At 42.1% G+C, this 14,078-nt stretch overlaps 1 protein-coding gene across 1 annotated transcript; it reads right to left on the bottom strand.

The window, feature by feature from the left end:
* Window positions 1–282: 282 nt before the first annotated feature.
* LOC106613110 (collagenase 3) lies at window positions 283–3,880 on the bottom strand. Its single transcript, XM_014215041.2, has 10 exons — window positions 3,721–3,880; window positions 3,111–3,355; window positions 2,764–2,912; window positions 2,386–2,511; window positions 2,142–2,297; window positions 1,904–2,024; window positions 1,665–1,798; window positions 1,351–1,510; window positions 1,058–1,161; window positions 283–842 (listed from the first exon to the last, which is right to left on the bottom strand). The coding sequence occupies exons 1-10, from the start codon at window positions 3,838–3,840 to the stop codon at window positions 742–744; spliced, it is 1,416 nt and encodes a 471-aa protein (XP_014070516.1). The 5' UTR covers window positions 3,841–3,880; the 3' UTR covers window positions 283–741.
* Between the last annotated feature and the right edge of the window lie 10,198 nt (window positions 3,881–14,078).

Raw genomic sequence — 14,078 nt, 5'->3', positions numbered from 1 at the left:
CGTTCCCGCTGCACCTTGGTCCAATCCTTACGACGCCCGTTACAGACCATGCCTGACAAAATAAGCACCCAGTGTAGAATGTGCTCCCACAAATCCCCATCTCTTCCCATCCCTGTATCTCTTACCAAATTTACCATCTCTTCCCACCTCTCACCATCTGTTTCCAAACTGGGAAACAACAACAGCTGTATTTTGTCTTGTTACAGAAAAATATTATTTTGAGCATGATGTAGGCTTACGCATAAATCTCACAATGTTTGTAAATCACAAAAACTCAGACAATTTGCACTCATTATTTTATTCATGAAAATGTGTCATTAAATTAATAGTAAAAACATTCAGTCTATAAAATGCATTAGCTCGTACTCCCGATTTTGTTTCCTTGACTGACACCTGTTGGTGGATCTGCAACACAACAATCCAATTTAATTTGCTGGAATCAATATTACTGTAACCTCCTCAAGTAACATTTATATCTAGAGAGAGATGCAATTACAGTACTTTACAGTATAACAGAGTGATTTCTATTTCAACATTACAACAAGTGATGTGAATATTGTGCTACCATAAATCAAGACCCTGTATAATGGTTTCAACATTAGTTCGATGCATAAGCCAACCATTTTACATAACATTTTCCAGCATCCTTTGAGATGAGTTAGAAATAACAAGCAGGTGTCCAGCACAAATGACCTATGGGCTACGTTTCCCATAAAATAACAGTAGTTCTCCACCAGTGGATCAGCAGTTGAGAAAAGAGTTTGTCCTAACAATCTGAATGACCTTCCTTGCACTGTAGCTGTATTCAAATTGTGTGTGTTCGTGGAAGAAATGCAAATATCCTGCAAGGAGAAAGAAGGGTGAATTTGTTATAGCTATTTATTATATATTCAATGCAAATGCAATGGAAACTACATAATACAAATAATATACAAATCAGTACAAATAAATAAATAAATAAAAATGTATGATGTTTGCATTCACTACTGTAAGTCGCTCTGGATAAGAGCGTCTGCTAAATAACTAAAATGTAAATGTAAATGTGATTTTGATTTACCATATTGATATACGGCAGCATCCACCTCCTCTGCCATTCCAGGGAAATCCATCTCAATGGATCTTGGAAAGCCGCTGTCCATTGTGTTAGTCTTCTCATCATAACTGTCAATAAAACACAACCAAGACTATAACCTATAATGAACAGTTATGTTTGCAGATAAGATCTCTCAACCAGACCAGAACAGTCCAGACCAAGCCCTACCAGTCCAGTCCAGACCAGACTAGACCAAGCAAGACCAGACCAGACTAGACCCATGCCAGACCAGTCCAGACTAGACCGTACCGTCCTACCTCCAGTAATGCTCCTCAGAGAACAGAAGGGTCTTGCCGGTGTCTGGGATGTACACAGCAGCATCCACCGTCCTCACGGTCTTGGGGAGTCCCAGTTTATGGATGTATTTGGGGTAGCCCTCCACCAGGTTATAGCCATTCAGGGCCCACATTCTAATACCTGGAAAAATATGAAAATATGTCAACAAAATTAACCTATGCCTCTATACCGACATCAAATGTATTAGATATCTACTGTATACATGAAATAAATGAGTAAAGCAGAATTGTAGTTGCATATTCAGGATGACAGAGGACTATGTCAGAACATTTACCACTGAATATGAAGACCATGTCTTTCTCAGGGTACTCATAAGCAGCATCCACTTTGTTGGGGAGGGAGGGCCAGGTGGATTTGATCAGGGTTTGCTCAGGTTCTGCAAACTGGGGATGGAGACGCCAGTAAAACCTGCCATCAAATAGAATACATCAACACACATTCATTTTGTCCATTATAAGCTAATCGTTTTTGCAGAAATGTTGTTGTTTTTTCACGAATAGACACACTCCCTACCTGTCTTTGAAGATGATTGTTTCTCCTCTGAGCTCAGTAACAGCATCAAAATTCAACATGGGATCACATTTGTTTGGGGCATCTGGCTTGGGCTTCACTTTCCTGTGCCTGGGGTTCGGGCCTATAGGATTGAACCACATAATGAACATTTTACAATATGACACAAGTGTATGGAATTATATTAATTATTACATTTTCTGTCTCTACTTCTGTTTGGCTTAATAACTGGAACACTGACCATAAAGAGCTTGAATGCCGGTGATATCATCTTCAGACAGTGGGTAACCCTGGCTATAGGAGTAGACTGGGTACATCAGAGCCCCAGGATCAGTAGAATGGGACAAGCCAAGGGCATGGCCAAACTCATGGGTGGCCACCAGGAAAAGGTTGTAGGCTACAGGGGAGGCAATATGTTATTAAATAATCAGTGATTACATGTCATACATTTACCTGATCCCCACATAAATGTACCAAATATTTACCATCTGAGTCTTTTGACCAGTGTTCATCTTCATCAAAGTGTGTGTCTCCTCCAATGTCTCTGCCAGGGGGATAGGCATGGGCTAAGAGACCGTCAGGGCCGTCAAAGGGGTTGAAGTCTCCATGTTCTAAAGACAAGGAAAGGGCAGAGAGAAAATTATGTTTGAGGATGGTTTCAGTAAGTGTTCCCAGCATGCCAGCATTCAGTTAATTTCTTCTATGACGAGGTCTTGCACAACTCTAAACAAGGATCACTGAATGTTTAACAAAACTACAGTAAGATGATCAAACTAATCAAGATATTCTCCATATATTCTGTATGTATAGTCTTACAGACAAAAATGTATCAACTGTAGGCCAGAATAAAGAAATGGGTCTACCTTTTGTCCCAAATGAAATCATGATGTCAGCCATCCCCTCATGCAGTTTCTTGAAGGTCAAAGGAGTGACGTCAGCCCAGATGTTGAAGGCGTTATGGATAGCTCTGTCCACATCAGCCTTCTTCAGATCAGGAGTATAATTCACTATTCTGAATGACCATTTAATGAGAGGAACCATATCTTAATTCAAAAGAGACTTGACAAGTTTTATTTAAAGAAATGAAAGCTGATCATATCCATTGAATCCAAGGTCATGTGGTGTATATTAACATTATTATACCAATACCATAAATAATTAACAAATTAGGGTTATGAGACACTATATGACTCAGTTTGAGAAGCCTCACCTGAAGGTCACATTGGTATTCTGCCATTTGAGGTGTCGGGGGAAGTGATTGTATTCCCCCACGTCAGGGACACCACACCTGGCCTTGCTCATCAGCTCCAGGGTGTTAGCGTCCAGGCTCCCCGTCATCTGGAGGTTGAAGAAGGACTGCATCTCCCTGATCTTAGCATGCATGGCATCTGAAGACCTGTGGGTCTTTGTTCCCTGAAGTCCAGCTCGAAGGTTGTAGAACCTGCGAAGGTATTTCTGAAGAGGAAAGCATTAGCATGAGTTAACACCTTCATGATATGTAGCTGTTTAAGCATAGTCATATGGAATGGATGTAATAAAAACAAGTGGTAATGTAAGGAGAAAATTCACAAATGAAACAGGTTAAAAGTGTTCAATTTGAGAGGTTATAGTATTTCAACATCTTCTGGCATTGTCTGCAATTAACAATTTTGTTTAAATAAAACAATGATCATTTTGTTTATACTATAAATGATTGCATTCATCCTTACTTAGAGTATAAGGATAACTGTTAAATCAATAATAAAAACATCAATATTCAGTGAACCAAACAGACATTGATAAACAAAAAGACATCAGACCCACAGCTTTAGTTTGCTTACCTCAGCTAATAGCCACTTATCAGTCTCCTCCAGCGATGACAGAGGCATAGCAAATGACTGAGCAACCACCACAAGGAGCAGTAAATATGTGATTTCCATCTTGTCTTGTCTTGGTGGCATCCAGCTCAGTGACTGACTGGGGTCCAGGAGCCAAGACTGTATTTATAATGTGTGTTTGAGTGTTTTTTCTAAGTGTGTGTGATTCATGTAAAAGTACCTAGCCACTTCCTCCTCAAAGACTGCCTAAAACTGCTGGTAGGTCAGAAAATGGAGTGCTTGTGGTTTAGTAAACTGCTTTGAACACACCTGAATATGCAGTGATGTCCCAATTTTGCCAAATGTTCATGACAATTTTTTTGGGGTCAATGATAACATATGGCAAGTTACCAGTCTCGTAACTTTTGTGATACTATTTTATGTTCTTCAAAAGAGAAATACATCTAAATGTCTGTATAACTAAAAAAAAGTATATTTGGCTTTACAGAAGAAAGTGAATTAAATATTTGATCTTAAATGGTAAAGTACATACATCTCGATGAGTACACATTCAACTTTTAGACACCCATGACTGTGATACACTTCCAAGTTATTTTGAGCAATACAGAGGATGACAGTTGGTGGCGATAGAGAAATCAGTTAAATGGATAATCCACTCGAAATACAACCCAAAATAATTTTCCACGTGCTGGTAACTTGGCAGGACAGAATGTACGTACCTAGAACAGGATACGTATTTCACATGATATTACTTTATATATTAGATTATATTGGATACGGCTAGCCTGTGTTTTATAGGAGCAGAGTTTAAGTTCTGGGGGCAGGGCAGGTTAAGGCATGCCGCATGCCCTGTCACTTGTATGTCTGCTGCCTCTGTGTGAGTGTGTGTGTATCTGTGTGTGTCTGTGTGTGTCACCACTTGTGGTCATCTGTCTGCTGTAACAATGGAATTCTTGAATCCAGACTCTGAGCCAAGAGGAGTATTTTATGGCAATTCACAAATAACATGACAATTAAGCAGCCTTACAACCGGAATGTAAAGAACAACCTTAACTGCAATTAACCCTACGTTTGTGACAGAGTTCATTGGGGTTAAAAGCTTGCCAAACATACACAGTGAACCTCTTGGAGATGCTGTTAAAGTCTAAAATTGGTATTTATGAACATTGGCTGATGCTATTATACCTATATCACTGTTTTATCGCAGATACATATGGCTATGTTGAGAGAGAGCATTAGTCAAACTGTTTTAGACTGTGGCAACAGAGCCACTGAGCTGAGTCATATTGAGGGGAAGTTGGCTGGGGATTTTTGCAACTAACTTAGATGGTCACCCACATTCACAAACACAACCAACTAGAACATAAATAATGCATCCAATTAAAACGTTAACATATCCAATAATACGTTTATATCACTGATGGTAGAATGATACCAAAGATATTTGCCTTTTAAAATGCTAATTTCTTTTTTACCTTTATTTAACCAGGTAAGCTAGTTGAGAACAAGTTCTCATTTACAACTGCGACCTGGCCAAGATAAAGCAAAGCAGTGCGACAGAAACAACACAGAGTTACACATGGAATAAACAAGCGTACAGTCAATAACACAATAGAAAAAAAAGAAAGTCTATATACAGTGTGTGCAAATGGCATGAGGAGGTAAGGCAATAAATAGGCCATAGTAGCAAAGTAATTACAATTTAGCAGATTAACACTGGAGTGATAGATGAGCAGATGATGGTGTGTAAGTAGTGATACTGGTGTGTCAAATTTTTCAAATCAAATGTATTTATACAGCCCTTCTTACATCAGCTGATATCTCAAAGTGCTGTACAGAAACCCAGCCTAAAACGCCAAACAGCAAGCAATGCAGGTGTAGAAGCACGGTGGCTAGGAAAAACTCCCTAGAAAGGCCAAAACCTAGGAAGAAACCTAGAGAGGTACCAGGCTATGAGGGGTGGCCAGTCCTCTTCTGGCTGTGCCGGGTGGAGATTATAACAGCACATGGCCTATATGTTCAAATGTTCATAAATGACCAGCATTATCAAATAATAATAATCATAGTAGTTGTCAAGGGTGCAACAAGTCAGCAAATAAAAACAATATGGGGATGAAGTAGGTAGATTGGGTGGGCTATTTACAGATGGACTATGTACAGCTGCAGCGATCGGTTAGCTGCTCAGATAGCTGATGTTTAAAGTTGAGGGAAATGTAAGTCTCCAGCTTCAGCGATTTTTGTAATTCGTTCCAGTCACTGGCAGCAGAGAACTGGAAGGAAAGGCGACCAAAGGAGGTGTTGGCTTTTGGGATGACCAGTGAGACATACCTGATGGAGTGTGCGCTACGGGTGGGTGTTGTTATCGTGACCAGTGAGCTGAGATAAGGCGGAGCTTTACCTAGCATAGACTTATAGATGACCTGGAGCCAGTGGGTCTGGCGACAAATATGTAGCGAGGGCCAGCCGACTAGAGCATACAGGTCGCAGTGGTGGGTGGTATAAGGAGCTTTGGTAACAAAACGGATGGCACTGTGATAGACTACATCCAATTTGCTGAGTAGAGTATTGGAAGCTATTTTGTAGATGACATCGCCGAAGTCGAGGATCGGTAGGATAGTCAGTTTTACTAGGGTAAGTTTGGCGGCGTGAGTGAAGAGGCTTTGTTGCGGAATAGAAAGCCGATTCAAGATACGATTTTGGATTGGAGATGTTTGATATGAGTCAGGAAGGAGAGTTTACAGTCTAGCCAGACACCTAGGTATTTGTAGTTGTCCAAGTCAGAACCGTCCAGAGTAGTGATGCTAGTCGGGCAGGTGGGTGCTGACAGCGAACGGTTGAAAAGCATGCATTTGGTTTTGCTAGCATTTAAGAGCAGTTGGAGGCCACAGAAGGAGTGTTGTATGGCATTGAAGCTCGTTTGGAGGTTAGTTAACACAGTGTCCAAAGAAGGGCCAGATGAATACAGAATGGTGTTGTCTGCGTCGAGGTGGATCAGGGAATCACCCGCAGCAAGAGCGACATCGTTGATATATACAGAGAAAAGAGTCGGCCCGAGAATTGAACCTTGTGGTACCCCCATAGAGACTGCCAGAGCTCCGGACAACAGGCCCTCCGATTTTACACATGGAACTCTGTCTGCGAAGTAGTTGGTGAACCAGGCGAGGCAGTCATTTGAGAAACCAAGGTTATTGAGTCTGCCGATAAGAATAAGCTGATTGACAGAGTCGAAAGCCTTGGCAAGGTTGATGAAGACGGCTGCACAGTACTGTCTTTTATTGATGGCGGTTATGATATCGTTTAGTACCTTGAGCGTGGCTGAGGTGTACCCGTGACCAGCTCGGAAACCGGATTGCACAGCGGAGAAGGTACGGTGGGATTTGAAATGGTCAGTAATCTGTTTATTAACTTGGCTTTCAAAGACTTTAGAAAGGCAGGGCAGGATGGATATAGGTCTGTAACAGTTTGGGTCTAGAGTGTCACCCCCTTTGAAGAGGGTGATGACCGCGGCAGCTTTCCAATCTTTAGGGATCTCAGATGAAACGAAAGAGATGTTGAACAGACTGGTAATAGTGGTGGCAGATAATCTTAGAAAGAGAGGGTCCAGATTGTCTAGCCCAGCTGATTTGTACGTGTCCAGGTTTTTCAGCTCTTTCAGAACATCTGCAATCTGGATTTGGGTGAAGAAGATGCTGGGGAGGCTCGGGCAAGTAGCTGCGAGGGGTGCGGAGCTGTTGGCCGGGGTTGGGGTAGCCAGGAGGAAAGCATGGCCAGCCGTAAAGAAATGCTTATTGAAATTTTTGATTATTGTGGATTTATCGGTGGTGACCATGTCACCTAGTCTCAGTGCAGTGGGCAGCTGGGAGGAGGTGCTCTTGTTCTCCATGGACTTTACAGTGTCACAAAACTTTTTGGAGTTAGAGCTACAGGATGCAAATTTCTGTTTGAAAAAGCTAGCCTTTGCTTTCCTGACTGACTGTGTGTATTGGTTCCTGACTTCCGTGAACAGTTGCATATCGCCAGGACTATTCGATGCTATTGCAGTCCGCCACAGGATGTTTTTGTGCTGGTCAAGGGCAGTCAGGTCTAGAGTGAACCAAGGGCAATATCTGTTCTTAGTTCTAAATTTTTTGAAAGGGCATGCTTATTTAAGATGGTGAGGAAATTACTTTTAAAGAATGACCAGGCATCCTTGACTGACGGGATTAGGTCAATATCCTTCCAGGATACCTGGGCAGTGTCGATTATAAAGGTCTGCTCGCAGAAGTGTTTTAGGGAGCGTTTGACAGTGATGAGGGGTGGTCATTTGGCCGCGGACCCATAGCGGATTCAGGCAATGAGGCAGTGATTGCTGTGATCCTGATTGAAAACAGCAGAGGTGTATTTGGAGGGCAAGTTGGTCAGGATTTACGAATGTAGGGTTGTACCTGGTGGTTTCCTTGATAATTTGGGTGAGATTGAGGGCATCTAGCTTAGATTGTAGGACTGCTGGGGTGTTAGGCATATTCCAGTTTAGGTCACCTAACAGAACGAACTCTGAAGATGGATGGGGGGCAATCAATTCACATATGGTGTCCAGGGCACAGCTGGGAGCTGAGGGGGTCTATAACAGGTGGCAACAGTGAGAGACTTATTTCTGGAAAGATACATTTTTAAAATTAGAAGCTCAAACTGTTTGGACATAGACCTGGAAAGTATGACAGAACTTTGCAAGCTATCTATGCAGTAGATTGCAACTCCTCCCCTTTGGCAGTTCTATCTTGACAGAAAATGTTGTAGATGGGTATGGAAATTTCAGAATTTCTGGTGGCCTTCCTAAGACAGGATTCAGACACGGCAAGGACATCAGGGTTGGCGGAGTGTGCTAAAGCAGTGAGTAAAACAAACTTAGGGAGGAGGCTTCTGATGTTAACATGCATGAAACCAAGGCTTTTTTGATTACAGAAGTCAACAAATGAGAGTGCCTGGGGACATGCAGGGCCTGGGTTAGCCTCCAAATCACCGGAGGAGCAGAGGAGTAGGATGAGGGTACGGCTAAAGGGTAGAAAAACTGGTCGTCTAGTGCATTGGGGACAGAGAATAAAAGGAGCAGATTTCTGGGCGTGGTAGAATAGATTCAGGGCATAACGTGCAGACAGGGGTATGGTGGGGTGCGGGTACAGTGGAGGTAAGCCCAGGCACTGAGTGATGGTAAGAGAGGTTGCAACTCTGGACACACTGGTTATACTGAGTGAGGTCCCCGCATGTGTGGGAGGTGGGACAAATGAGGTATCTAAGGCATGTACAGTGGGACTAGGGGCTCCGCAGTAAACTAAAACAATGATAATTACCCTAAACAACAGTATACAAGGCATATTGAGAGAGACATAAAGCGAGGCATAAAGCAATCACAGGTGTTGATTGGGAGAGCTAGCTAAGTCAACAACGGGTAAGACAACAACAGCTAATCCGCTAAGACAACAACAACAGGTAAAATGGCAATGAATGGGCAGAGAGGGTCGGTTAACTACACACAGGGCCTTGAGTTCGGGCTAGGGCCGACAGATAAACAAAGGTAAACAAAGTGGAGTATCGTGATAAATGAACAGTCCAGCAGGCATCAGCTATGTAGCCAAGTGATCATAGGGTCCAGTGTACAGCAATAGATGAAACAGGGAAGCCGCTAGGTATTCGTTAGTACGCTAGCACGTGGGAGACACAGCGTTTAAAGTTAGCAGTCCGGGGTAAGTAGAAGCGTCTGCTCCGTCGTACGGCAAAGGCCGGTTGAAGGCACAGCTGATGGAATTACGTCAGCGGACCAGTCGTTGTGGTACGGCGGGGCGCCGTGTCGACGAAGGGACCGGGCCAGATGGTGAAAGAGGTATTGCAGTTGTGGTAATTTTGTTTGCTAGCCGGGAGATGCGCCTGGCTCAGGGCTAGCTTCGAGGCTGGGTCACTTAGTGGCAGCTAGCTAGCTGTGATGATCAATGGTCCAGGGTTTATGGCAGGAATCTGCCGTTGTAGTGGAGAAAAACAGTCCGAGGCTGGCAGGTATTATCCAGGCTAAAAAAATGTCTGGTGCCTGAGCAGAGGGTAAAGGCCGCTAGCAGTTGCTAACAATGACTAAATAGCTAGTAACTTAGCTAATTTGCTGGCTACCTTCTGATGAAAGTTTTGGCTATGGGTCTAAAAAAAGAGCGGATCCGTGTCACATTGAGTGAGGCGGGTGACCAGAAGGTATATTTCATTTAAAAATGGAAAAAGAGATTGAAAAATAAAATGGAATATATACAAAAAAGACGAAAAATACAAAAAGTAAATGAGAGGACAACAAACCACGTCTGCACTGCTACGCCATATTGGATATATATTGGTTAGAGGGGAACATTGGGGTCTTTAAATAACAATACAATTTACAACTTGATAAGAGCTCTTGATAAGAGCTACGTAAATGAGTAATCCATTTGAATAAGGGAATTGTAAATATAAATGACACTTATTTTAAATATAGGGTTCCAGTCAAAAGATACACCTACTCAATCAAGGGTTTTTCTATATTCTTACTATTTTCTAAATTGTAGGATAATAGTGAAGACATCAAAACAATAAAATATCACATATGGAATCATATAGTAACCAAAAAAGTGTTAAAATATATTTGTATATGTTTCTATTTTAGATTCTTGAAAGTAGCCACCCTTTGCCTTGATGATCCCTTTGCATACTCTTGGCATTCTCTCAACCAGCTTCACCTGGAATGCTTTTCCAACAGTCTTGAAGGAGTTTCCACATATGCTGAGCACTCGTTGGCTGCTTTTCCTTCACTCTGCGGTCCAACTCATCCCAAACCATCTCAATTGGGTTGAGGTCGGGTGATTGTGTTCCAGGTTATCTGATGCAGCACTCCATCACTCTCCTTCTTGGTCAAATAGCCCTTACACAGTCTGGAGGTGTGCTTTGGGTCATTGTCCTGTTGAAAAACAAATGATAGTCCCACTAAGCGCAAACCAGATGGGATTGCATATTGCTGCAGAATGCTGTGGTAGCCATGCTGGTTAAGTGTGCCTTGATTTCTAAATAAATCACCAGCAGTGTCACCAGCAAAGCACCCCCACACCATCACATCTCCTCCTCCATGCTTCACGGTGGGAAACACATGCAGAGATAATCCGTTCACCTACTCTGCATCTCACAAAGACAAGGTGGGTAGAACCAAAAATCTCCAATTTGGACTGATCAGACCAAAGGACAGATTTCCACAGGTCTAATGTCTATTGCTCGTGTTTCTTTGCCCAAGCAAGTCTCTTTTTCTTATTGGTGTCCTTTAGTAGTGGTTTCTTTGCTGCAATTCAACCATGAAGGCCTGATTCACACAGTCTCCTCTGAACAGTTGATGTTGAGATGTGTCTGTTACTTGAACTCTGTGAAGCATTTTTTGGGCTGCAATTTCTGAGGCTGGTAACTCTAATGAACTTGTCCTCTGCAGCAGAGGTAACTGGATTTTAATTTCCTGTGGCGGTCCTCATGAGAGCCAGTTTCATCATAGCACTTGAATAAACGTTCAAAGTTCTTGAAATATTCCGTATTGACTGACCTTCATGTCTTCAAATAATTATGGACTGTCGTTTTTCTTTGCTTATTTGAGTTGTTCTTGCCATAATATGGACTTGGTCTTTTACCAAATAGGGCTATCTTTTGTATACCATCCCTACCATGTCACACCACAACTGATTGGCTCAAACACATTAACCTGTTGGGTCTAGGGGGCAGTATTTGCAAGGCCGGATAAAAAACATACCCGATTTAAACTGGTTACTACTCTTGCCCAAAAATGAGAATATGCATATTAATTAGTATATTTGGATAGAAAACACTCTAAAGTTTCAAAAACTGTTTGAATGGTGTCTGTGAGTATAACAGAACTCATATGGCAGGCCAAAATCTGAGAAGATTCCATACAGGAAGTGCCCTGTCTGACAATTTGTTCTCCTTCTGTTGCATCTCTATCAAAAATACAGCATCTCTGCTGTAACGTGACATTTTCTAAGGCTTCCATTGGCTCTCAGAAGGCGCCAGAAAGTGTAATGGGGTGTCTGCAGTCTCTGGGCGAAGTACAGCAGCTCTGTTTGTGAGTGGTCAGGCTGGGAACAGTGACACTGAGAAGCGCGTTCATGAGAATTCTCCATTTTTTTCTTTCAGCCTTGAATGAATACAACGTCGCCCGGCTGGAATATTCTCTCTATTTTACGAGAAAAATAGCATAAAAATTGAATTTAAACAGCGTTTGACACGAAATGCGCTCGCGCGTCACCCTTCGGATACTGACCTGAACCCACGAACAAAACGGAGGTATTTGGATATAACTATGGATTATTTGGAACCAATACAACATTTGTTGTTGAAGTAGAAGTCCTGGGAGTGCATTCTGACAAAGAACAGTAAAGGTAATCACATTTTTCTTATAGTAAATCTGAGTTTGGTGAGGGCCAAACTTGGTGGGTGTCAAATTAGCTAGCTGTGATGGCCAGGCTATGTACTTGCAAAAACTATTTTAAAATCTGACACCGCGATTGCATAAAGGAGTTCTGTATCTATAATTCTTAAAATAATTGTTATGTTTTTTGTGAACGTTAATCGTGAGTAATTTAGTAAATTCACCAGAAGTTTTCGGTGGGTATGCTACTTCTGAACATCACATGCTAATGTAAAAAGCTGTTTTTTAATATAAATATGAACTTGATTGAACAAAACATGCATGTATTGTATAACAATGTCCTAGGAGTGTCATCTGATGAAGATCATCAAAGGTTAGTGCTGCATTTAGCTGTGGTTTGGGTTTATGTGACATATATGCTTGCTTGGAAAATGGGTGTGTGATTATTTGTGTCTATGTACTCTCCTAACATAATCTAATGTCTTGCTTTCGCTGAAAAAGCCTTTTTGAAATCGGACAATGTGGTTAGATTTTAACGAGAGTCTTATCTTTAAAATGGTATAAAATAGTTGATTGTTTGAGAAAATTGAATTGTGGTATTTTAGTTGGTTTTGTATTTCGTGCCGTGCGAGGCCATTGGCTAGGGGTTCCGCAGGCATAACGGGGTTCCGCTAGCGGAACGTCTGTCCTCAACAGGTTAACCCACTGTTCCTTGGCTGTCATTGAAAATAAGAATTTGTTCTTAACTGACTTGCCTAGTTAAATGAAGGTTAAAAACAAAGCCCTGACCTCAATTACATAGAAAATTTGTGGGCAAAACTGAAAAAGCATGTGCATGCAACAAGTCCTACAAACCTGGCTCTGTCTGGAGGAATGGGCCAAAATTCAACCAACTTATTGTGGAAGGCTTCCTGAAAAGTTTGACCCAAGTTAAAAAGTTTAAAGGCAATTCTTCAAAATACTAATTGAGTTTATGTGAACTTCTGACCCACTGGAAACAAATCATTCTCTCTATTATTCTGACATTTCACATTCATAAAATAAAGTGGTGATCCTAACTGAGCTAAGACAGGACATTTTTACTAGGAATAAATGTCAGGAATTGTGAAAAACTGAGTTTAAATGTATTTGGCTAAGGTGTATGTAAACTTCCGACTTCAACTGTATGTATGTATGTATATATATATATATATATATATATACACTGCTCAAAAAAATGAAGGGAACACTTAAACAACACAATGTAACTCCAAGTCAGTCACACTTCTGTGAAATCAAACTGTCCACTTAGGAAGCAACACTGATTGACAATAAATTTCACATGCTGTTGTGCAAATGGAATAGACAACAGGTGGAAATTATAGGCAATTAGCAAGACACCCCCAATAAAGGAGTGGTTCTGCAGGTGGGGACCACAGACCACTTCTCAGTTCCTATGCTTCCTGGCTGATGTTTTGGTCACTTTTGAATGCTGGCGGTGCTTTCACTGTAGTGGTAGCATGAGACGGAGTCTACAACCCACACAAGTGGCTCAGGTAGTACAGCTCATCCAGGACGGCACATCAATGCGAGCTGTGGCAAGAAGGTTTGCTGTGTCTGTCAGCGTAGTGTCCCGAGCATGGAGGTGCTACCAGGAGACAGGCCAGTACATCAGGAGACGTGGAGGAGGTCGTAGGAGGGCAACAACCCAGCAGCAGGACCGCTACCTCCGCCTTTGTGCAAGGAGGAGCAGGAGGAGCACTGCCAGAGCCCTGCAAAATGACCTCCATCAGGCCACAAATGTGCATGTGTCTGCTCAAACGGTCAGAAACAGACTCCATGAGGGTGGTATGAGGGCCCGACGTCCACAGGTGGGGGTTGGGCTTACAGCCCAACACCGTGCAGGACGTTTGGCATTTGCCAGAGAACACCAAGATTGGCAAATTCATCACTGGCGCCCTGTGCTCTTCAC

Source organism: Salmo salar, chromosome ssa09 (assembly GCF_905237065.1).
Source record: "Salmo salar chromosome ssa09, Ssal_v3.1, whole genome shotgun sequence".
Taxonomy (NCBI): Eukaryota; Metazoa; Chordata; class Actinopteri; order Salmoniformes; family Salmonidae; genus Salmo; species Salmo salar.
The sequence above is the reverse complement of the archived record's forward strand: the minus strand, read 5'-3'. Positions and strand labels throughout refer to the sequence as shown.